We start from the raw sequence: 25,484 nt of genomic DNA, 5'->3' as shown, positions 1-25,484 counted from the left end.
AGGTTGTCGGGTCGGTGGAGCAGGGTGGGGTGGGGTGGGGGGCAATGACTGATTGGTCTGGCTATTATTGATCAGCTATCAGCTCTATCTGCAAGGTTCAGATTCAAGCTTGTTTCAAGCAGGCTTTCAATCAAAAGTGGTGTGGACGACACGAATAAACCCCCCCATGGGCGCCGTGACACGGTGATGCATAAAAGAGTTGCCTTGTTTACTGAACTGGAAGCCTCCTTTCTGCAGGGTAGAATTCACCCACTGGAAGCTGCAGAAGAGCCTTCATTTGTTTGCAAAGTTCCTTCAAGGAAAAGTGGACTTTTTTTGGAATTTTGCCCTTCATCCTCAGTCCTTATATGAGACATGAACACATATGTCTTCTCTTTTGGGTGCCTTTTCAAGACAGGAATGGGATCCACCTACACAGACCTCCAGCTTTCTATCCATGCATGTATGACAGGCACATCATGACAACATGTCATACTTACAGTATTTTGTGTATTTCGGCCATTCTAAGCATCCCTGGAGCTTCCTCGCTGGGCGCGTTGATTTCACATAGCAGCGTCGTAGAAGGAAGGCCTCCAACTAGCGTTAACCTTTCCAAACTCAGAAATGAAAACAAAGCAGCGGTGGCGGCTCCAATGTGTAGCCCTACCGTGTGGTCGTGTCTGTGGTGTGTCAATACGTCAGTAATGTAGTCCAGTTGGCCTAACAATGTTAATCATAGTAATAATAACAATGTTGGTTAATATGCACATCACATGATATGTAAATGGAGCATTGTTGGCGCTTCTTGGTGACTGTTTCACACAACTTTACGTAAAAACCAAAACACAGTACGTCCCAGACATGCAGTAATAAGCTGGCTCTGTTTATTTGTTTTTATGTGTTCAAAACGCACAGAAAAGAAAAAAAAACATGCGTTCTTGTTTCACGTGAGGTTCGTGGATGAAAACAAGTTCACCAGAGAGCAACATTAGCTTATATTTCGAAGCAGCTCCATCTGGATCAGATGCACAACGTTGAAGACAGCACCTTATGTTTCCCCCCTCTTCAGAGATGGCTCCTTACTCTGTCTTCTCTGTCCAGAATGTGCACATTTTTCTTTGTCTTTGAGGTGCAGAGTCTTGCCATGATGATTGAACATCAACCAAAAATCAACCCAAATCAAAGCCACGCTCAGAACCACAACGTCAAATGTGCAACGTAATCCACGGTGGATCATGAAACTTCATCAGGACCAGAAGCAAATCCATCAGGCTTTGCTTGGATCGACTAATTGATTGGTGTGTGCCGACGAAGGGCAACGAGAAAGACAAAAGGACCCCGCAGAGTGAAGAGCAGGCCTCACATGCAGTATGTGGACCCGTGCGCCCGCCCGATTGGGGAAGGACAGTATTGAATCAGACGGAGACAAATGGAGTGTGAGAGACAGAGAGAAAGGAATTCAGACATGTGCCTGCTGACCTCAACTGTTTTTTTTAGACAAGTAATCAATACAGGCAATCGCATGCATGCGTGTGTGTCTGTGTGTGTTTGTGTAGTGTGTGTGTGTGTGTGTCTCCCACTAACGATCCCAAACTGTGACATTACCTCAGCGCTGCCTTCCTGAACCCCCCAACCTCTGCACACACTTCTATTTAATTTTGCAGCCGTAATCTTGTAAAAGACGGAGAGGTCTGATGCACTTAGACCGTCCTCGTCACTGCGCTCGATGCGGAAAGCGGGGGATAAAACATCACTGCCGCACAGGCTGACGTTTGTGCTCCGACGGAACACGAGCAACGGCGGCGTGCCCCGTTTTGAGCAACAGTTGACATTTTTTTCAGTCTGAAAAAACAACTAGGTTGTGACGTAAGCGAATGGTTTGTTGTCTGCGTGCTTTTCCTGCTCGCTGGTGTTTCACGGATGAACGACCACAACAACGCCAGTCAGTAAGTAGAGGAATTAACACAGAGAGGAAAAGCTGTGCACTGTAAACCATAACGTGCTTCATCCATGACGCTGGAGATCATACTGATGGATTAAGTGCTTCATGGGGGTGAAGGCACCCTCCCCATCCCCGCTCTCAGCTCTTATTGCTTCTCTGGATTGCATGTAATCACCGCTGAAGTCTCAAGAGGCCCCAATTTATGAGACAAGAAATCTACACATTAAATCAACACTGCCCACGCGGAGCTCCTCCTTGAGAACATCCAAACACCTCCATGACAATGTCATGATGGACCAAGAAATATTGGAAACCTTGACCAGAACGGTGGCCATCCCGCCTGTAATTGATTGCTAAAATAACGGGACATAAAATATACGCTGCGGAAAGGCCTCAAGGACAGGTGGTTGAAACACTTATTTGTCATTCAGACTTTGAAGGTGGCACAAGAAGGATGTGGGAGGAGCGATAGCATCTTGGCCGTATGTGCTAAGGAATGTCCTGAGGCTCAAGGAGGCTCAGTCATGGAAAAAAGGATGACACCACCCTTGTTTCTTGTTCATTTAATGCCTGATACAACTAAAGGTACCTTTGTTTGGACAAATAGAACAATGACAACAAAAACAGCTGATAAGAGCTACATTTTTTGGCAGTACAATGCTGTAGCTACTCATGTAAGAACTTAGGTGACTTCGGCTATCACCAAGAAAAGCATGGAAGTTGCTGGATCGTACATGAAAGTCTTATCAGCTACCAGGCAGGCATTCAAATGGATCAATCAACCGAAGAAACGAGTGGTCTAACCATTTTTTCCATGACGGTAGAGCAGTTGGCTGTTGGAACCCAGCTTCCTCCATCCCGGTCACTGCCGTTGTGTCCTTGGGCAAGACACTTCACCCCCCTCAACTCCACCGCCGTCCACACTGGTGCATAAATGTGAATGTATGTTACTCTTTCATGTTTATTTGGCTTTTTTGACAGTTATTTGTGTTTTACAGTGGCTAACTTCTTTTTACACTTGTCTGACTCGTAATGTTTGTCCCCTGTTGCCTTTGTCTTGTGTTTTATTGATTGATTCTTTTGATTGTTCTTTATTTTCCTGTTAGGACTCGCACCTTTTAGCAGCTGTGAAATGACGCTAAGAGTCTCAAGTAAGGTTTACAATTTAATATCAAAAGGAGTCCATACGAACAATTGCAATGCCAGCGCTGGAGAGAACGGTCAGCCCCCTAGCCAGTGGTTGGTGTATGGGTCTGATCTGGTTTCAACCAATCGTGGCCAGGGGGGCTGGGCCTCTCAGCCAGCAGACAGAAGGGTGACTCATCATGAAACTACCTGTGTGAGAGATTAACTTGCCTTTAAAGGTCTTGTGAGTGTGTTATGTTACACTCTGTTGTAGATAAGCACACACAGTACATGTTTCAGCACCCAGTGGAAAATATTCCATTCCTAACAATAGTACATTATAGGGGTTTTATATATAAAATATAACATATTTTATCTCATGTTAATGTCAGCTAACCATGTGTAGCCCTGGAGCAAACTTAAGTGTTTTACTGTTTACAATGTTTACTTTGCTTTTTCTTTGGCTTTTTTGACACCATAGAATATTTGAGACGTCTTGTTATGAAGTTAACGCTTGACTGAAACAAGTCAGAATGTTTGTCCTATTTTGCCTTTGTCAAGTATTTTGCCGTGTTTTTAATATTTAGGTTTTTTAGCAACATTTTCAGGTCAAAACGTGAAAGTATTTTATCCGTTCAGGCTCTCATCCACACGGAAACGGCGTTCTGGGTGACCTCAAACCCTATTTTTGGAAAACGGCTTTAAGTGTGGGAAAATCTGAAAACGCCAAGTCGTCGCTTCCGTATCGCTGCTGTTTTAAAACGATGACGTCAGCGACCCGCCGCCGTCACGTGACCAAAAGTGAGTTGTGACGACATGCCGACATAATATCTGAATATTTCGACGGACGTGACTCACCCCGGTGACGTTCTCCTCATATTTTTGGTATTTTTCCCCAAAATGTCGTTGAAATAATTCCACTTTGTCGTAAGCCTAGACAAGCCCGTTCCTTCTTCTTCTGTGGTTTGGTGTGTCACGTGGTTCCATCAGCATGTCTGTTTGCAGCGCCACACGTAGGCGTGCCTTGTGTATTACATCGCCTTCACTCCGAGCCGTTCCCGTCTGGATGTATCCATCCATCCATCTTCTGTGCCGCTTATCCTCATTAGGGTGGCGGGGGTGTGCTGGTGCCTATCCCAGCTGACTTGGGGCGAGAGGCGGGGTACACCCTGGACTGGTGGCTAGCCAATCGCAGCATCTGGATGCAAATATTTCCTAATCCGGGACAGTGTGGATGCAACAAACTGCCAAAAAACAAATCTCAGGAGCGTTCCCGTGTGGACAGGGCCTTACTTTGCTTTTTTGCTTTAGCATGCTAGCTATTAATACTGTTAGCGCTGACATTTTTTGGGATTGTCCCAAAATGAAAAGAGGCGGCAGTTAGGACTTTACATACCGACTAACTATCTTGCTAGGCACTAGCTTTAGCATTTTACCCCTTTGCATATTACAGTGACATTGAGCACTTAAGATACTTTATTCATCTCCAAGAGAAATTCACTCTCCAGAAATGTCATAATAAACTTCATCACTTCATCACAAAATAAAGCAACCAAAGTAAGACAGTAGAGATAAGAGAGAGATAAGAGATATTGTAGTGCAATAATACATAATAATAATAAATGGTGGAGCAGGGCAGTGATAGTAATCTGCCACTGACGCTGCTGTTCTGTGCATGGGATGATGCTGGTTGTCCATGATGGAAAGGAGCCTCTTCAGTGTCCTTTGCTTTGCCACCGATGCCAGGCTGTCCAGCTCAGTGTCGATGACAGAGCCCGCCTTCCGATGCCAGGCTGTGCAGCTCAGTGCCGATGACAGTGATTCCTCACCAGTGATTCCAGCCATCTGTTGAGAGAGAGATGATGTGCTGTAGCAACACATACAGGCAGGTTGCTAGCATGCTAGCTGTTTGCATTTGCATTTAAAAATAGTTGAAAAGGCCAAGTTGATCTCAGACGCCGGGCCAGAGGTTAGCAACGGGTAGCAGGCCAATCAGGAGTTCTTCTCGTTGTCTTTGATCAAGTGGACTAACCCCCGTAAAGTGTTGCAGCTTAGGCGCTATCTTCAGATTCTTTTTACTGCTCCATTGGGAGTCACCACATTTACTCAATCACAGGGAAAAAACCTCCAATAGTGTCCATTTTTCAAGTTTGGGGAAAAAAGCTGACTCCAGCATATTGTTAATGAGGCTATCGCTCCTTCTTCCCCACAAACCACAAGCGTGCCGTTACTTTTTCTAACCACTTTCCTACGCTGTGCTACAGTGCCGGTGCCGTTTCATGACCGTCGTCCCGCATGAATGCTTTGTGTACAGCACGTAGCGTGTGTGGCGTTGGACAAGGTATTCATAAGGAGGTGGCCGAGTCACAAAGACAGTAACAGCTCTGCTGACGCCTTTCGGGCGGAAGGTGACATCAGAGACGCTGCAATACGTATAAAACAGGCGTGCGCAAACTGTGGCCTGCGGGCCACAGCAGGCCCGCCAAGCGGCTTGATTCCTTTTTCAAACCTTTTAACACTAATGGGGTTTCACAGTCGGCCACACCTGCGACGTGACCCACCGTGAAAACGACTTTGATGCCCCTGCTGTAGATGGGCTGGTTATTGCCTCATAACGATTGCTAAAACTAATAACAGACGACAGCTTTGCAAAAATGAAAAAGCGGTTAATGGATGGGCTTCGTGCCTCTACGTCTCGCCAAAAAGTCATCCTGCTTCATCCCACAGCAGCGACACATTCTTCTTACAAAACATTTCATGTTCCCTCAAATACTGTAATCACTTGGAGGCATCATTTGCAAAATCACATAAAGCAAAATAAGCTTCAGCAAAATGATTGACTTGCTAGCAGCTCAGGGCACACTTTTTTTGTGAGGGCGGGGAGAGAAAACACAAGTCCTGTTAAAATTTGGTTGACAATGAAATGCCAATCACACGCCACACTTCCTGTCAGGTGTTCACACTGTCGTGATGGCTTGATGGCAGTGGGACTCTTGATCTGCATAAGCAAGGTCTCCCTCCATTGGCTGTCCGTCAAGACACGGCACCATCCTCGGCCCAAATGAAGGTTGGTACTGACGAGTGCAGTCCAAGAACCATCAGACGCCATCTACCAGGAAGGATTTTAAGAAGAAAAAAAGGCCTCGTCTCCTTCAAGGCCCCCAATTGGGCCTTTGGAATTTGCAGGAGAGCAGCAAACATTGAAAAGGGACATTGAAAGGTGGAAGAAAGTTTTATTCTCCCTTGACGGTCCTGATGGCTTCCAACGTTACTGGCATGACAAGGAAAATGTAAAAACAACAGCAGAAATCGAAAATAATAATAATAATAATAATAGTAATTTGACAACAATAAAGTCAACACAATAATAGAAAAAAATCATATACTAATGAGAACAAAAGTCACAATTTTACATGAATGACTCGTAAGACAGGAAAAATAATGTTTTAGTAGCATAGAGTTGATTATAACATTAAGGAAAAAATATGTGTTTTTTTAAAGTCACAACATCCATCCATCCATTTTCTATACCGCTTCTCATTAGGGTGGCGGGGGTATGCTGGAGCCTATCCCAGCTGACTTTGGCCGACAGGTGGGGTACACCCTGGACTGGTGTCCAGCCAATGGCAGGGCACATATAGACAAACACTCCCATTCATACCTATGGACCATTTAGAGTCTCCAAGGAAGCTAACATGCATGTTTTTGGAATGTGGGAGGAAACCGGAGCACCCAGAAACCCCCCCCCACACACGGGGAGAACATGCAAACTCCACACACAAATACCCAACGGAGAATCGAACCCAGGTCTTCCTGATCTCCGGACTGTGACTGTGTGGCCACCACTAGACCACCGTGCGGCCCCTTCTGAGAAACAGGCAAAATAAAATAAAATAAAGCTGGACAGCCCGACATCTGTGGCAGAGCAAAGGACGCTGTTGAGGCTCCCTTCCATCACGGACAACCAGCATCATCCAAAGCACAGCGTCACCTCCCTACAGAAGAGCAGCTTCAGTGGCAGATTACTATCACTGCCCTGCTCCACTGATACATTGAGAAGATCATTCCTCCCCCACGCCATGCCACTTTTCAACACAACAGAGGGGGAGCAGTAAAAACACACACAGGACTGGACGTATCATCTTACTTGAGTTGGGGAAGAAGTTGTAATATTATGAGAATAAAGTCCAAATAATAAGAGAAGAAAATTTACAAGAAGAAAGTTGAAAATGTAAAAAAACCCACAACAACAGCAGAAATGGAAAAATCATTTGTAATTTTACAGAATAAAGTCAAAACATGAAGAGAAAATTTACAAGAAAGAAGTTGAAATATTTGGACAATTTAAAAAAGCAACAGCAAAAATGGGAAAAAAAGAGCAAAGAAGGAAGTTGATAATAACGACTTTTTCACTCGCATCTCAAAGCTGAGATGCATTCTTTTCTTGAAATATAAATAACGTCTAAGCTTATCTGTTTCATTTTTCATGATGTGCCCCTCAGTGGAAAACGTTTGGACACCCCCCTGGCTTAGCGTGTACCGGCTGTCTTGACTTTCTTTCGCATTCGCTGTTGAATTGTTGGGCGTATGTTTAAAAATCATTTTTCACCTAATTGTTTGTTTCGGTAAGCTCCTAAGCCATACCTGCTGACATCCCAATGCACCGACCTCATGGCTTTCTCAAACGCTCCCATTGCCAGCATCTCCATTATTCCTTTGTGCAAACATCCCCCGCTGGCCTCATTTCAACTGTCACATTTCTCATTTTTACATTTTTTTTCCCCTCAAAGCCCAATAAGATTTATAGGGGACCATCTTAAATCAGCCAGTAGTGAAGCGAGAAAGAAGTTCCTCACCAACCCTTCAGGCCACACTTGAGCTGTGATGTGCTTGGCTACGGCAAGAGGATGTTCTTCCATTTAAAAGACAACACAAACGCACACCACATGGACACACACGGTGGGACGCCTACAGTCAAAACCCCAAATGCGTCATATCCTGGCCACATTTGTAGCGGACCTTAAGAATATGTTTAGATTCAACACAGGCATCTGTGATTAAAATGCTCCTGATCGGTGGTTTGCAAAGTTTTAAGGGGAGGCACAGCAGCTTAAGAAAAATAAAGACAAATACAGTACATTGACTTGAAAAATACATACAGTACATTTTAGTTACGTCAAAAGCAAAACAAACTGAGTTTTTGTTCCGATAGTCTGGGGTGAGCAGGAGGAGGGTAAATATCTCTGGTAGATTATGCTAGAGGAGGGGGCCTCGGTTGCATTTCTTCAAGGGCCGGGGTCTCGGCAGACACTGTGAGAGCCCGATGGTATTGTTGAAAACAATAATACTGCCGCCTAGCATGGTTGGTTAGCATGTTGGCCACACAGTCACAGTCAGGAGATGGGAAGATCTGGGTTGGAAACTCTGTTGGGCATTTCTGTGTGGAGTTTGCATGTTCTCCCCGTGCGTGGGGGGGTTTTCTCCGGGTACTCCGGTTTGCTCCCACATTCCAAACACATGCATGCTAGGTTGATTGGCGACTCTACATTGTCCATAGGTGTGAATGTGTTTGTCTATATGAGCCCTGCCATTGGCTGGACACCAGTCCAGGGTGGACCCCGCCTGTCACCCCAAGTCAGCTGGGATAGGCTCCAGCATGCCCCCGCGACCCTAATGAGGATAAGCGGCAAGCGTGGACGGATGATGCAGGGGCTTCTCCATGAGGTTCTTAATGGCTTTTTTGCACAGCTGAGGAGTTTGGGGGTTGGCTGTGATGACACCCAACTTCACCACCAGTTCTCTGCGGTCTTTGCAGTCCACCAACAGTCTCTGCACAGTCACATCCCACAGGATGGGCTTGACTGATAGTTGATTGAGAGTAGCGTCCAGACCCTTTTGTCCATTTCGTGTGCTTCCTCCCACCAACACCGTACAACTAACATGACTAGACATGACTTGCTTTTTGAGGCAAGCATCTATTGGTAAACATAATCTTTCTCTATCGCTCTTTAATTAATTTGTGCTTTGCTGAGTCGCACACCAGAATGTTGAAGAGCTGCAAATCCAATTATCTTGTGGCGCTCTGCCTGGGGGACTTTAGCTGCCATTACAAACTGTTCATGATGCTCTGCAGCAGGATTAACGTGCTCCATTCTCTCTCAGACCTACCACCCGCCTGATGGAAGAAATGCCAGCAAGGTGCAGTTGTAAGGCAACCAAACTCTGACTGCAGTATGTATTCGTGATAACGAAGGAAAATGAAAGCAAACAATGGTGTTGTGCTGCTAGAACGAGACATGTTGGACTTCCTTTGATGCGTTGGTGGTGCAGCAGCCAGAAAGCAACCACCACAAAGCAAAGACATTAGGAATAGACATGACACCAATGTACTGGATTCCTCATTACAGCCCGATCAATGCTCAGGGTGGACACGCAGAGGAGGAAATTTGAGTCACTGTTGCTTTCAGCTTCTAATGATTGAACTGACAACGGTTTCTATTCCAGCATGAACACATAACTTCACTGCATATCCGTTGATACGGTTGCGGTCACAGGCTTGCAGGCATGAATGTCATATTCATTTAGGGCACTTAACGCTGCATTTACTTGTCCAAGATGGAATGATTGTAAAGCTTCATTTAGTGATTTTTAAAGACAACAAGTGGATGCAGACATCTGAATTTATTTGGGATTTTCTCCAATTTACTCACGGCTAAAATTACACATACACAATCAAATATAGATCCTTTGGAGACCTGAATTTTTTCTAGATTGTGTGTCTGAGAAGCTCAGAAGGATTTTAACAAGCGCAGCATACCAGCACACTTCACTTCAGTACACGCCATAGCCACATTTTTATGTTGGGGGACACCAAGCAGCCATTGAGCAGGCGCATGTCACAACTCTTCAGGTGAAGACTCTGCGGTCTACCTGCACCTCAAAGAGAAAGAGCGCTCTTTTGAGGACAAAAATGCACACACTCTGGACAGAGAAGGCAGAGGGTTTGGAAGGGGAGTGAAGGAAGCCATCTCTGAACAGAGGGGGAGGTCTGCAACACCACCTTTCTCCCACATACAATGCTGTCCTTTCATACCTACCGAAAAGACACGCGCCACATTGTACACTAACTGGGAAACGTATGCAAATGGGAGTACATTTTGGACGTTGAGTGAAAAACACGCTAACCGGGGGGGACGCTAACTGAGGTTGCACCGTACATAAAAATACATTAAGAAAACAGTTGGACTCGCACAGCATTTTAATAGCACGACAAGACATGAGCCACATTGTACACTAATTGGAAAATGTATGCAAAGGTTTGGCATAGATCCTCGACGTTAACCAAAAAACACGCTAACCAAGGTTCCACTTTAATAAAAATACATTAAGAACACACTTGGACTCATGCAGTGTATTAACAAGACAACAAGAGGAGCGCCATATTGTACGCTAACAGGAAAATATTTGCAAACAGAGGCCAAATTTTGGCTTACATTTTGAATGTTAACGGAAAAGCACGCTAACCGGGGGAGGCGCTAACCGAGGTTACACTGTACATAAAAATAAATTAAGAACACAGTTGGACTCACACGGTGTTGATAACATGACAGGAGGCACACCATACTGTACGCTAACTGGCAAATGTAAGCAAATCGAGGCAAAGTTTTCAAAGTTAACCGAAATACACGCTAACTGAGGTCCCGCGGTATACAGTAATGAACCTATGTGCAGAATTTTGTTTCTATATAAATTCCAAAATAAATTCAAACTTGTGCACCCACCTCTTGTCTGATGAATGAATATGAGATATTAGCATATCTGAACAATGTCCAGCGTTTCAAGTCATTGACTTGGAGACAGGATTCCCAGACTGCATGTGCAACATGTATTCTTCTCCATCAAACAATCCCACCTGGTTCCAAGTTTTGGGCTCTGGGTTCTTGTTGGTATATTCCATTTTATGTATGATGCCTCCACTCCGTGTTGTGTCCAATTCCAGAGGTCATGTCGGGCTTGAGAGGAAGAATTATGTGAAAGGACAGGTTACAGTAATAACAAGATTATAAAACCTTTATTGATTCCATTCTATGAGTGACTTATAGAGCACAAATCTGAATTCCACATAGACATGTATGGCACCTTTTACCTTCTATGAATTCACAGGTAAATATTCATCTGATTGTGGCCACAATTCATTTGTACAAATGAGAATGTATGTCTCAGGGAAGGGCATTCAAATAAATCCACGCTTTGAACAATTGGGAAAACGTTGTATTGTTTTTAACGGGATGAGAGAATCACTTTCTCAATGTCCTGAAGTGCTGCAGTGAGCAGATGTGCGCTGCATGTAGGAGTTGTGCAATAACGGAGGCCAAACTCGTGGAGACTAACTCAACAGCACCTCTGCTGGTTGCAGCCAAGTGGTGCACCCCATCAACATAAGTGCCTCTCCAAAAACAATCAGTTAGTATGCACATCCATATGGAATATGTATTATGACTGCATGGTGTTTGATGGAGATTCTGGGAACAACAAGGAATATAAATCTCCCTGACATGTTGTCAGAGACCACTGTAAAACTTTGACATGACAAAACAGTCAAGGAAGCACAGTTGGGTTCCCCTTTTTGAAGTAACACCAACAGTAAACAACATTAAGCCCAAGGGGAAAAGTTGTGAATAACAAACATATCAATGCATGGCTGAGCTTCATGGTGACAAAGCTATCAATTCTGCGTGTTTGTCAGCGCCCGGAGATGTAGCGACTCTCATTAGATTTACTCCTCTCCTCGGCTAAGTGCTAATACATTTTCAGTGCCGCTAGGTAATAAAAACGTTGGGAGTTGGAGGAGTGGAGGTCTCTTACCGTCGCAAAAACAAACACCAATAAACCCCCACTCATCCAATCCGCGTCACCACATCTTTTAACGACCCCAGCAGTCCGTCCTCTCGTCCACTGCTGGGCTGGCTTTATTTTTCCGTCTCATACCACAGCCCCAAATGAAGTATTTTGTCTATTTTTTTTTTGGTTTCAGAATATGGAAGTCAACAACTGATCCCAGACAGGGAAACACAGAGTTAAGGTTGTTGCCTTGAGTTTCACTCAGTGGACAACACTTAACACCTGTGGTAGGGTCTGTTTTAAAGAATATATGTCATATATCAACCTGGAAACTTATTTTTTTGTGTGTCATCATTAATGGCAACTATGGAGGTGAACAATTTTCATCATCGACAAATAAAACATACACAAAAAACACATGTGGAACTACTTAAATACATAAAGAGCTGTGCAGGATGGTGTGATATCTAAAAATCACAGATAACAACAGCAAATCAGTTGGTGTCAAATTTAATTATCTACACATTTGTGTTACATCCCATCACTGCAACACAACATTACTGAACTCAGGTGAATGATCTGAGGTATGACCGAGGTTGAGCAGCCACAAAAAGATCTTCGACCCGCCCACAACGGAATAAAGTCAGAACAAGCTTACTTTAAGACAAGTGGTTATTTTGTTTTTGAATTCGAACAATTCACAGCTTTACAAAGCCCTTTCCTAGGATAGACGGTAGGGCACAACGAGAGAATTGAGGCGTTCGGATCAATGACTTCATAAGATTTTATACTGTAACTCATGAGTGAGAGGGAGAACCTAAAATGTCTGTTCATCGTCACAATTTCTTTATCCGGAGGAAGAACTCCACTTTCCCCAAAGTATACATTCTTTGCTTACATGTTAAAGAGAAGGAGCAGAGCGTAAAGTAACATACACAGGCCATTACTAAGATGGTGACGAAACGGTCCACTGTGTATTGACACACAGGATGTTTTGTCTGCTTCCTGATGTGAAGAGTTCCCCCCACAGTTTTAGGTCCAGATAATCACATACTGTACTTGGAGTGCAGAAAACCACAGGTGTTATGGAATGGGAGACCAGAAGTCGAAGGCACAGAAGGGTGCTTCAGAAATGTCCATGCGAAGGGAAATTGTGCATTTATACAGTTTACCAATGATTCTGTGGCGAAGATCTGGTACAGTACATCATGTGTAACAGTAGTCTATATCTGGGATCCCCCCTTCTCTATAACCCCGGTTGGTGCTTTGCCTTGCATTAGAAATATGGTTGGCACCTTTGTACAGGCCAGTGCCATTGGATGGGAATATGGTATGAATGATGTAATCCTCTTGTAGTGGTTTAGGTTGTATTGGCTGACATGCGGCCATTGGTGTCATCTGAAACCCCGGTCCACGGATCTCTAAGATGGTATTGTCTTTCTTGGTGCCCGACTCGATGTAGTCGTCATAATTCTTGCTTTTGCGGGAGCTGTTGCGAGTGTAATGGTCTCGGGAGCACATGTGCCCACTCCGATGTCCGTACCAACAGAAGATGGCAAAAAGAAGCGCCAATGATACAATGGCAGTTGCGCCACCAATGATCCCTGCCAAGGGCAACACCGTCATAGGCTGTGAATCACCGTCTTCCTCTTCTTCCAATGGGCTGGGATCAGAAGTTTCAGCTTTTGCGCACACAAGAGCTTCATCAGAGTCAGATTCTCCTGAAATCCCTCCTTTGCTCTCTGAGCTGGCAGGCATGGGCACCATACAGATGATGTAGCTAGAACGTGGTTGCAAGGAGGTGAGAAGATATTCTCTACGATCACCCCGGACCAGGGTCTCTGTAATGGATCCCATGGCGTTACCGGTACCCAGTCGGAGCCAACTGAGCCTGAAGGAAGAGCTTGGCTGTGCAACACTCCAGGTTACACGAACACTGCTGTGAGAGAGAGGCTTTACATTTAGAGCCAAACTCTTGCCAACGCCACTGCTGCTAAGAGTGTAGTCTAAGCCGGAGTCAGGCAGTCCAAGACCGGGTCGCTTTGAACGGAGGGTGAAGAGTGAGCCTTGTGGAGGTGTGTTGGTGGTAGAACTATCCACTCCTGCAGCGCCTGCTCTGTCTTTAGTCCCAGCTGTCTTCACCAGCTCACATTCCTCCATCTCACTCGTGAGGTCTTTCAAGGCCATGTCTCGTACTCTGTCGGGACCGTGGCAGGTCAGACCTCTAACGGTGATTGAGTTTCCTCGGGCATGTAACCAATCATACAACCAGCGCAGGTTACAGCCACAGTGCCAAGGATTGCCTCGTACCAGCAGCTGACCCAAGTTATCCAGGTCCTTGAACAATCCCCGCGGCAGCGTGGTTAGGTTATTTCCAGAAAGGTCCAGCCTCTGTAACCTGTGCATGCCATCCAACGAACCTCGGGGCATGTGAATCAGAGCGTTCTCTTGCAGAGACAAACGCTGGAGATGGGCACTGGGAAGGTTGACAGGCGGGGTCTGAAGGGAGTTACGAACTAAGGACAACTCTGTCAAGTTGGAGAGACGTGAGAATGTGTCATCAGCGATGCGTTGATTTGCCAAGAGATTCCCATCCAAGACAAGACATCTTAGTGAGGTCAGGCCACGGAAGGCGTGTGTAGGGATAGTGGAGATTCGGTTGTCATCTAGACGGAGTTCTTCCAGAGAGGCAGGCAATCCTGAGGGAATACTAGACAGATGGTTGCGGGAAAGGAAAAGTAGGCGCAACCGTGGATTGTCTGCAAAAGCCTGATCCTCAATGCTGACAGTGGAAATAGAATTGTCGTCCAAGTGGAGCTTCTCCAGAAGCGGCATCCTAGCCAGGGCACTACGTGGAATAGTGCGGATGTTATTGTCTTGTAGATGTAGCTCACGGACCGATGGTGGCAAGTGCATGGGGAATTCATCTAGGTCATTATCGTAAAGGTAGACGACACGTACAGTAAGCTGGCGCTCCAGGGAAGTGGGAAGACCTGGGTTGTTTATCTGGTTGTTTTGAAAGTAGAGGACTGATGCAGAAGCAGGCAGTGAGGGGATAGAGCTCAGGCCACGATCATTGCAGTAGATGAAGTCTTCATCGCATCTACACACAGATGGGCATATTGTGTCCTTTTCTCCTATGTATCCTTGTATCGTGGCTGCAGAGAACTCAAGCAGGCCAACACACAGTGTCAAGCACAGGAAAAGCAATGGGAGCCTGGCCCCCAATTTAGCAACACCAGAAGGTGCCATTATGGTGGCTTTGGATTGTTTCTCTATCTGATCTTTTTTTCAAGCCTCAAATTGCTGCAGCGATGTGGACTCCTGTGACCTCCGCCCTAAGAGACAAAGAGAAATTACAGTTAGCAAAAATCAAACTGATCTGCTGTCACAGGTTAGAATTGGGGCTTGGCGTTGTGTTCTGCATGTAAAAGTATAACTACAGTCGTCCCTCGTTTGTCGCGGTTCATTGGTTCCGGACCCGGCCGTGATAAGTAGGATTCCGCATTAATAAATGGACTATTTTTGTATTTAGAGCACAGAAAACCTGTTTAGGACTTGCTAAATACGGATTTTAACATTACTAGAGCCCTCTAGACATGAAATAACACTCCTATAGTCACCTTTACACTCATATTATTCTGTTTTTGCACCACATCTCACAACGCAGGCTACGGGATCACTGCAGGGACACAAGAGACGGACGGCGCTTTAAGCATTAGCATGCTACCGGGCTACCTTATTAGCCTCCAATTTATTTGTTTCAAACGGAGTGGGGAAGACGGACAAAGAAGCCAAAAACCTACTACTTCCATGCGGAATGGGAGAACTTCTTTTCACTACGTAATGTCGGGCCTGCCACGGCTGACTACATGCGGTGTTAAGTAGAGGTGTAACGATTCATCCACTACATCGATGTATCGAATTATATTCCTATGATTCAACTATTCATCGATCTGTCTGTCTGGTGAGTTTCCATTACGGACGACATATATCGATTAAACATCGTTTAACAAGGTAATTAATTGATTGCATCGATGCTAGGAAAATAAAGCATCGGCTTTAAGCACGTCATGCTTTATATGGATGCGTGTTTTTAGCACTTGATGATAAAGAGACGTTAAACGCTACTCGATTGAATCCGCCTGTCTGTGTCTGCATCATTGCCACGCGCCATCAGACAATGAAATGTATCGTGGTGGACAAGCTGGCGAGTGAGAAGTAATTTAGCCACATTTGCGGTCCAGTGTGGGGATATGCTTTTGTAACGAAGGAGATGTTCTGAATAAGTCGCTCGCTGTTTGTAGGATATGTAAAGGTCAAGTCAAATACCACGGCAACACGGCAAATCTCTCCACCCACCTCCTAAGGCGCCGTGGGATTTCACACAACGCTGACCGTCCAAGCACCACCTGCGGTGTTCCTGCGCCGGCAGCAGTGCAAGGTAACGTCAGCTCTGCAGAAGCCTCAGGTCTCGCCAGCGTGTTAAGCCAGAGGCTAAGCCAAAATTGTAATTGTTGTTTACCTGTTTGTTTCTATCCATAATTCATTTATACCTGATTCCCTTACAAAAAACAGGAATTTAGCAAACTTCACCTGCACTGTTCAAATATCCAGGGATTTATTTCACGTCACAAGTTCCTGAATTGATTTAAAGTTACTGATACATTTCGGATCGTATTGTATCATTCTAAATGAACCAATATCGTTCTTGAATCGTATCGGCAACCGTGAATCGTGATGCAAATGGTTACATTTTATTGTTATTGAAACGAATGGTTCCACCCTAGTGTTAAGGTAATGTAATGTAAGGTAACGTCTCTTCAATGTAACATTACTGACTCCTCGTGATCAAAATACTACTTATGACTTTTCTTTCAATATTTTTGACTAATAGTAGGCCATAGTCAACCACGAAACAGCGATCATTTATTCATCAATCCTTTTTGGAAAAACCGCGACAGATTGAGGGAGGGATGTTTGAACCGCAAAGAGGTGAAGGACAACTGTATTGACTGTAAAATGTATATCTGGGTGTCTGGAACAGATTCATTGGATTTACATTATTTCTCATGGGAAAAACTGCTTTTTGTCAGACCTTTTGGAACAAATGAATGAGAAAAACCCGAGGTTGAACTCTATCTGGAAACTGGTTGCACAAATGGGCTGCACATTGTGTCAATAATGTACACAATAATTGAGACAATGATAACGACACAGTCAACAGTCCTTCTACAGAAGTCCCCATTTGCAGTTGCTGTCAGCCTTGCTATATCTTCCAACTCACAACATCAGATATTAGCTTTTACCCAACTTATTAGCTTATTAGCTTTTACCCATACTCAACTGGATCAACGGTTTCTTGCAGGACTTGACCCTTCTTCCTTAGCCAGTGTCATTAAAGGCACATTCCTCCTACATTGTTGGCTTTTTCTGCGTTCAGTTTTGCGTTTCCATGTTGTATCATACTGAATTGTGTTTGCTCGTTCCACTGCTTTCCCCCACAAAGGCTTTCTGCGTGCGCTCAGAGCAAGGCGTGAACATTGAATCTTTAGACAAGCAACCCTCTGTTCTACATTTAGAATTACAGCACACTCATAGATATGAGGAAGTAAGAACTCTGTCACATATTTATGAGATCCGGAGAAGCTCCAGGAGTTGCTAGCAGATGGCTCCATTAGCGAGACAGCGCTAAAGGCACTTTTCATTATCAAGAGGAAAGACAATGCGCAACAGTTTAATTTCATCATTTAGGTGAGCCAAGGGCTATTTCTGATTGAAAAAAAACTCTACATGATGAACTTGTGTACTGTGTAATTCAATATTTTAACTATGTAAACTGAATGAATGTTTGTTTGTTTTTGTAGGTGCACATTTCTGGCTCATCTTTAGAGGTTGAACAGTTTGTACACACTAAGTGAAATATTTACTAGCATAAAAATGGCAAAGTACTAAAATACAAATATAAGGCATTCAAAAGATGCATTCAAAGATGTTGACATAGTATTCTTCACTGGTCACTAGGTGTCAGTAATGTCACTGTCATGTTCTGTGAGACACACAAGCACCAGACTTGATCACCGGAACAACAGGCTTTTATTGCAGGGTTGAATTATCCCACAACAGGCATAAAAATCACAAATAAAACACTGCTGTTGTGGACTACTGTTGTGGCCATAATGAAACTGAACTCTGAACCCCCCAACATCACTTCCTATCTGTCACTCCCCCTGCTCCCCGAGGGAACACATTCATAGCAACACACACACGCACGAGTCTTATTCATGTCTTAAATGGCTTATATGCTCTTATTATGTGTGCTATATTGGGTAATATGAGTGTAAAGGTGACCATAGGGGTGTTACTTCATGTCTAGAGGGCTCTAATATTGTCAAAAAATGCATTTCGATGGTTTTCTATGCTCTAACTACAAAAATATGTATTGTTTTATTTGTTAAGGCGTGTTTAATGATACATCTCTTGTATGTGATTGCATTAGGTCTGCATAGATACAAAATGAGACAGACATATGTATCAAACACATGCAAGGGCATACACCACTTCAATATCTACACAAAATATCCAGCATAAATGGCACAGGAATGAAATAGTGGTCTATATGTGGAACTGTGAAAGGATGATTCATGAGATGTATTATTCCATTGTAACCTTCATGTTCAAATAAACTAAACCAAACCAAAACCAAACTATATGTTGGATGCCATTTCAGCTGGCCATCTCAGACGCCAAATAAGGCACCGCCGCAATTCAACAGTTCAAGCAATGATTTTTAATTCTCCTAAACTGTTGCGGTACATTCCTGCAACGTCTTGTGAGGAGAAGTGCTTTTACCACAACTTGACACGTGGAGCAGGGTGTCAGCTGCACATACTGCATCTAATGACCTGCGCCTGTCAAGTGGCTACTTGCAGCGTATGTGCTGCACCTCTCTTGGCTCTGCATGTGCAATTTCAATGCGGCGATACCACGGCAATGACAACTTGAGCGCTCGGGCTCGTCAGTAGCCATTACTCAAACCTTTATGGCCCACACAACATCAGACACGGTCAGGTTGTAGTATTGATTTCCTCACAAATCCGAGTGATCTGACGGAGCCAGCCGGGGCTCACGCAGATTATAGTATTCTCTGGGGTGTAAATAGAACAGTATGGTAATTAACCACAGGGATGCCAACCCTGCCGGGGATTGATATTGTTATTTATAACCCAAAACACCCGAGATTAGAGAAGATCTTTATTATCAAGTGTGAGAAATGACTCAAGGGAAAATAGCCAACAGTCCTTCCACTAAGGGAACGATCCAGACTAAAAGCAAACTGTTTGAGCTGCAACAGAATATGTGACGAAACGATTATATAACAGATTTTTTTTGCATGAATGTACGCACGTACACCAGGGGCCTCATCTTTAAAAACGTGTGTGGAATTCTGACTAAAAGTCTCCATCTGCCAGAAACCCCAAAATATTCAGAGTTAGAAAAAGTGGCGTACGAGCACATTCACGCAATTTGTGGTTCACAGATTCAACCTTGCGTAGAAGCGTGCGTACGCAACTCAACTCAAGATACGCCTTTTCCACACCTCCACTTCACCAGAGAAGATCAATGCAAAGTGACTCATGAATGCGGCGTCCGTACTGAAAGAGCCTTGATGGCATTGTTACCACGCCGCTGGCATTCTGAATCACGGCTGGTGGGAAGACGACGAGGACGAAGAAGCAGACTTTCACCAAAATGGAGGTGGGAATGCTGGAAAAAGTAGATCTGGATGACGCAGCAGTGGCATAACAGATAAAGTGACATCACGTCCACTGTCACCATTTTTAGTGAGCATGTTTCAAAATAAATTGATACCACATTTTAGAGAAATGTAAGCCGACCTGCACGGCAGAGTTCCAAGACCAAAACCATTGTGATGATCCCCAAGACCTTTGGGAAAATACTCTGTGGTCTGATGAGACAAAAGGTGAACTTTTTGGAAGGTGTGTGTCCCATTACATCTGGCGTAAAAGAACAGCATAGCAACAGTAAAATATGGTGGTGGTAGTGTGATGGTCTTCAGGACTTGGAAGACTTGCTGTGATAAATGGAAGCATGAATTCTGCTGAAGGAGAATGTTGGTGACCTCAAGCTGAAAGCAACTTGGGTTCTGCAGCAGGACAATGATCCAAAACACACCAGCAAGTCCACCTCTGAATGGATGAAGACTTTGGAGTGGTCTAGTCTAGCACATCAAGTACAGAAATAAAATGTCAATGTCTCCTTTCTTCGGCGCTGCTTCTTCAGACAAGGCGTTCAGGCGCATTACGTAACTCTCAGCGCTCATGTTCTCACGCTGTTTTGGCGTACCCCACTTTCGGAACGTGTGAATGCTTTTCAGCATACGTGACAGACCAGGACATTCATTCATTCATTCATTCATTTTCTATGCCGCTTATCCTCACTAGGGTCACGGGGGTATGCTGGAGCCTATCCCAGCTGATAAAGAATGAATTTGGAGCCGTGAGGAGCTTTAGTGGTCTTTTCTGGTCAAAGAGGAGATGAGTGGGGATGAAGTTGATTGAAGAGTGATTGTGTGATGATGTGTTGCAAAAAGATGACATCTCAAGTTTGTCTAAGTTGAGCTTCTGCTTACGCTTGACAGTAAGGTCAGACTGCCTTTGTGTGTGTGTGTGTGTGTGTGTGTGTGTGTGTGTGTACAGTATGTGTTTGTTTATGGGTGAAATGCATGGGATGGACATTGACCCATATGTGGACAATGTGGAAGGCTCTTCTCTGTGCACACGGGGAGCAAAGCATCCTGGGACGTGGGGTAATGTGCTTAGCAGACAGACAGTCGCCTCGGGGAGAATACAGGACACGCGACGACACCCCCCACCAATCTAATACAGGAACCCAACACTGGATCAATTTACAAATGAGGAAAAAAAGGCAAGGATGGGGAGAGTGACACAAAGAAGCTTAAAGTGAGGACCTCTGAGTCCCATGTCTCCATTAAGACCCCCACAGAGAGATAGGAAGGGGCAATCAAGGGACTGGGATTTTGGATGACTGGAGGGGCAGCAGATGTAGCAGCAGATCCACTTTACTGACAGCAGGGAAAAGATAATAGCAACCCCGCAGCTGATCTTACATGCAATGTTTATGTATCTTGTTGTAGATGGAGAGATTGGACATGAGGACAGGAGGACAGAAAACATGGCAGTTATGGTGGTGACACAAATAAATCAAGCCATCTGAGATGAGAAAGCATGAAAAGCCAGGGAAGCATGGCTGCAAATTTGTCTTTGCGTGTGTGCGTGTGTTATTTTCTATAATAGTGTAGCTGTTCTGCAAACGTCTACTGTACTTGGAGGCTAGAAAATGGGCTCAAATAACACTGAGCTCACATCCTCACATCAGCATGATCAAAGCCTTCATTTTCTCTCATTATATTCAAATATCCCGACCCTGCATCGGTCCGTTGGGTGAAGAGGGACCTGAGTCAAAAGGCAAAGCATTCAATTTACCCCCCACCTACGTTCCTACCCTCATGCTCATGAGCTTAGTGACCGTAAGGACAAGATGGCGGGTACAAGTGGCCGAAATGAGTTTTCTCCTTCAGGTGGCTGGGCTCCCCCTTAGAGTTAAGGTGAGAAGCGCTTTCATAGTCGGAGTAGAAACGCTGCTCCTCGGGCATCTGCTCAGGATGCCTCCCTGGGGAGGTGCTCGGGGCACGTCCGACCGTTAGTAGGACTCGGGGAAGACCCAGGACACGTTGGTTCTGTCCACACGAGAACGTTCTTGGGTTTGCCAGATTAGTAAATAGTTGCATCCAGACGGGAGGGATGACTGGGTGATGTAATACACAAAGCACACCTACGTGTGGCGCCGTAAACACACCAAACCATAGAAGAAGAAAGACGCATGCGCCTAAGTTCATCATCTTCCGCTTTCCAAGGCTCGTGTAGACTTACGATGAAGTGGGATTACTTCCATGAGTCATTTTGGAGAAAAAGACGAGAAAATATCAGGAGAATGTGGACCGGGGTGAATCACGTCTGTTGAAATATTCCGATATTACGTCACAGCTCACTTCTGGTCACGTGATGTCGACTACGGGTGACTGTGCCTCAAATGCGTGCTTTGGCTTGCTTAACCAATCAGATGGCGCCGTGGGTGGAGCAACGCTGGAGACAGACGTCGCAGCAGGCAGGAGAGAGAGAGAGGTGTGGCTGCGTCTGAGCTGAAATAACCCAGTTTTAAATCGATTTCTTGATATCGGCCCGTCGGATAACGATTATATGTCAAAATTCCAAATACCGGCCCCAATTATTGGCCGAGCCGATAATCGACCACTAAAATGAATGCCAGTCATTGTTTTGAATTAGACCTTGATGTGTAGCTGTGGATGACATGGAAATGGATGATACACTTCAAACTTGTCAGTTTGAAGCCATTTTAAACAAATGATGTGATATGAATAGGATGAAACGACATATATTGAACCTTTTTCCATTCCCATGAACATAAATGGTCATGTGATAGGATGTCAATTCACATGGAGCACGCAGGGAGGAGTTCAAGCCATCTCAAATAGTCAGCCTCATGATGATGATCATGCTGATGATCATGTTTTATTCAAATGTTAGAAATAAAAATGGCATTGAGTTGGAAACTCAGCGCCAGAAATGTACAACTGATATCACAGCGGGGCTCAGCTAAGTTTCAATAGCGGGAGCAAAGGTGAGGCGAAAGAGAAATATAGAGTGCTCTTCATGAGTGGTGTTTCGTGTTTGGGGGGGTTGCTTCCTGGTGGGCGTGCAGCTTGCAGAGAGCCCTTAAGTGACTCGGTATTCAGCTCAAGAACACTTTGACAGTGTTTTAACTTTGCAACGTTGTAGCATGTTCTGTCAGCAGAGCCACCTGCTCCAATTCAATGCCTGCTCCTCTGCTGCTGCCCGTCAATTCTTATGCGTCAGGGTTGCTTCCCAGGCACAGCCAGATTAAAGGTAAATCCCTTTGAAGAGGGCCGACTTCTCTGCAAGATGCCCCAGCTTTGTGTACAGAGGGAAGAACAAATCTTACATGGGAATGAGCATACGGCATCATTATGTGCACAGTGGAACCTTGCACTAACTCAACGCTTCTGCCTTGGAGACTGTGTCTGTAAGTCATGTGCAACTTTAATGTGTGGATTTTAGAGAGCAGTGCTGTTTAATGGGGACACTAATTATGTCTAGCTTGGAGATTGTAGCTGCTGTGTCAGCCACTGTCTAACTAAATACACACGTATGATTGTCAGTCTATTTGAATTCATTTGCTTTGGTTTCATTTTATTTGAACATGCATGCAGGTTACACTGGAATACATCTCATGAATCATTTCACAATATTTAATCCTACCCCCCCACCGTTCCACAGTACATATTATTCACTTCCTGTATTCCATGGAATATTATTCACAGAACAATAAGTATAATCATCAATGTAATCATAAATAAATAAGATGGAGGCAAGCATAATAAAGCAAGTTCAAGACTCTTCTGCCTTGTATTTAGCAAACATCAACTGCTTGTATTGTTTTTTGGTTTCACTCGTCTCAGTGCATCGTCCATTTGTGAATACAAACATGACGTTTTGGTGTTTGTACACACGTCCAGGCGTCGTGTGACGTGTTTAAAGTATCTTCTTCGACAACATTGTGACATTTATTAAACAACGTTTGGACACACAACACAACTGATGGTCCCAAGCCCGTTAATAAGGCAAGAAAGTCCACCAAGTAGCCCTGACGAGGCACGGCTGTGACGTGAAAAGCATTTCAGGCAACGACCTCATGGCACATCAGAAAAGCTGCTTTGAGGAATCAAAAATATAAGACATATTTACAGTTCTTTCACACTACGTCATTCCACGTGTGTTCCTTCATACTTTTGAGAGTCTACGATGTAAACAGGACTGAAAATAAAGAAAACGCATGAATGAGAAGTGTGTCCAAACGTTTGGCCTGGACTGTATGTTTTTATTCTATCCATACACTTTTAACAAATGACTTTTTTCAGATTCTGCAGCTTTAGTTTGTCTCCTTGTTGGTGTAAACATTGCCCCCTCCCTCTGGCTTCGTCTTCTTCTCTTGTGAATTTAATGCTGCACAGGACCGCCGCCATGACACTCCTAAAAAAAGCTCGGTCTGATGACAGCTCCATCAAGTACCGCAAAGTACCGGTAAACGCACGCTGTTTTCCTCTTTTTAAAGCTATATTCTCATAAACTGGAATTCTAGAAAAATATTCAATGTATAAACAAGGCATCCTACTTCACGGTCGGGTCTGGAACCAATTAACCGTGATAAACGAGGGACGACTGCACCTCTGAAACAAACGTGCCTTTCCAAACCACTTTTAGTCGCCAGTGCTGTCGAAAGTTCCGGTCCAGAGTCTTTCTATCCGAGCTTGTGGGAGTGATGACGCATCTGAGAAGACGCAGGCTTTCTCTGCGTCTTACATAAATTCACAAAGCCCTCACAGAAGCAGCGCCGTGTCCTCTTGTACTTCAATCTGTTTGCCACTTGTATTTCATTTGGGAAAAATCAAAAATGTTTTCTGGTTCATTTCTTCAGTCTTCATTTCTTTTGAGTCTACAAAGAGATGTTCTGTCTTTATGTCAACTCACACTAAATGCAGCATTTACTTGATCCCATTTCAAACAGTCTGTACGTCTTCCAAGCTGAATTCTTAAGGAGAACAAATGGCGTCTCTTGAGCGGCCGAGACAATAAATGCTGGCAAATCGCGGCCAGTTCCAATCCCCTTCTGTCTAATCAAATGTCATCCAAATGGAAGCGACGGCAGTAATGTGACATGGAGAATGAATGGCGCGGTCATTAAATCAATGAAACTAATGCAAGCACATTTGCAGAAACCTCATTTTTTTTGTGTGCTGGGTTGAATGTTGTTGTTTCCAGATAACCACTGCATGCACACGGCTTATACTAACGACCAGATAAATATTATCTTGGCGCTTGTTGGAGATGATTGCGCGCACTGTGATTGAGACAGCGGTGGCTTAATAAACACATAAGCAGGCTTTAGCTCATCGGCAGCGTGCTCTTCACAGCACGGGGGCTTCTCCTGCATCAGCCGTCGTCTGCATTACGCACTTTAACCCCACAGTCTCGGTAAATTGGATTCAAAACAGGAAGTACAAGATGAAGTGAAATGCTGACGTGCTGAAGCTGGACTGAGATATGGAACCGACGTTGAAATATCCAAGAAATGTGGTGACGTCTGTAGCAACCATCGGCACTCTACGACACGTGTGTCAAACTCGAGGCCTGGGGACCTGATGTGGCCCCCCAATAAATGTATTTCTTCTTTCATTTTGACAAGAAAAGTTGAATATTATCTGATCATAGGCAGATATTTCAAGCGTTAGTTGTTATGTATGTATGTACTTTATTTATCCCACAGCAGGGAAATCCACTTGTTACAGCAGCAAGCAAGATACGCAAGTAAAGAATACATAGTGACTACAACATGGTTCAGGTGGTGCAGGTGTTGTAGAGCCTGACAGCGGTCGGTATGAAGGACCTGCGGAACC

General features: G+C 44.5%; 1 protein-coding gene across 2 annotated transcripts in view; it reads right to left on the bottom strand.

Annotated features, from left to right (window-relative positions):
- Nucleotides 1–6,903: 6,903 nt before the first annotated feature.
- The window catches only part of flrt1a (fibronectin leucine rich transmembrane protein 1a), a 67,911-nt gene continuing 49,330 nt past the window's right edge, over nucleotides 6,904–25,484 (bottom strand). For both annotated transcript variants that reach the window (XM_054754555.1, XM_054754556.1), the window contains exon 3: nucleotides 6,904–15,225. In XM_054754555.1, the coding sequence (XP_054610530.1) occupies nucleotides 13,094–15,139 (2,046 nt within the window). In that variant the 5' untranslated portion in view covers nucleotides 15,140–15,225 and the 3' untranslated portion in view covers nucleotides 6,904–13,093. The remainder of the gene's footprint in view (nucleotides 15,226–25,484) is intronic.

The sequence above is a fragment of the Dunckerocampus dactyliophorus genome, chromosome 16 (assembly GCF_027744805.1).
Source record: "Dunckerocampus dactyliophorus isolate RoL2022-P2 chromosome 16, RoL_Ddac_1.1, whole genome shotgun sequence".
NCBI lineage: Eukaryota > Metazoa > Chordata > Actinopteri > Syngnathiformes > Syngnathidae > Dunckerocampus > Dunckerocampus dactyliophorus.
Note: the sequence above shows the minus strand (reverse complement) of the source record. Positions and strands in the feature narration are given on the sequence as shown.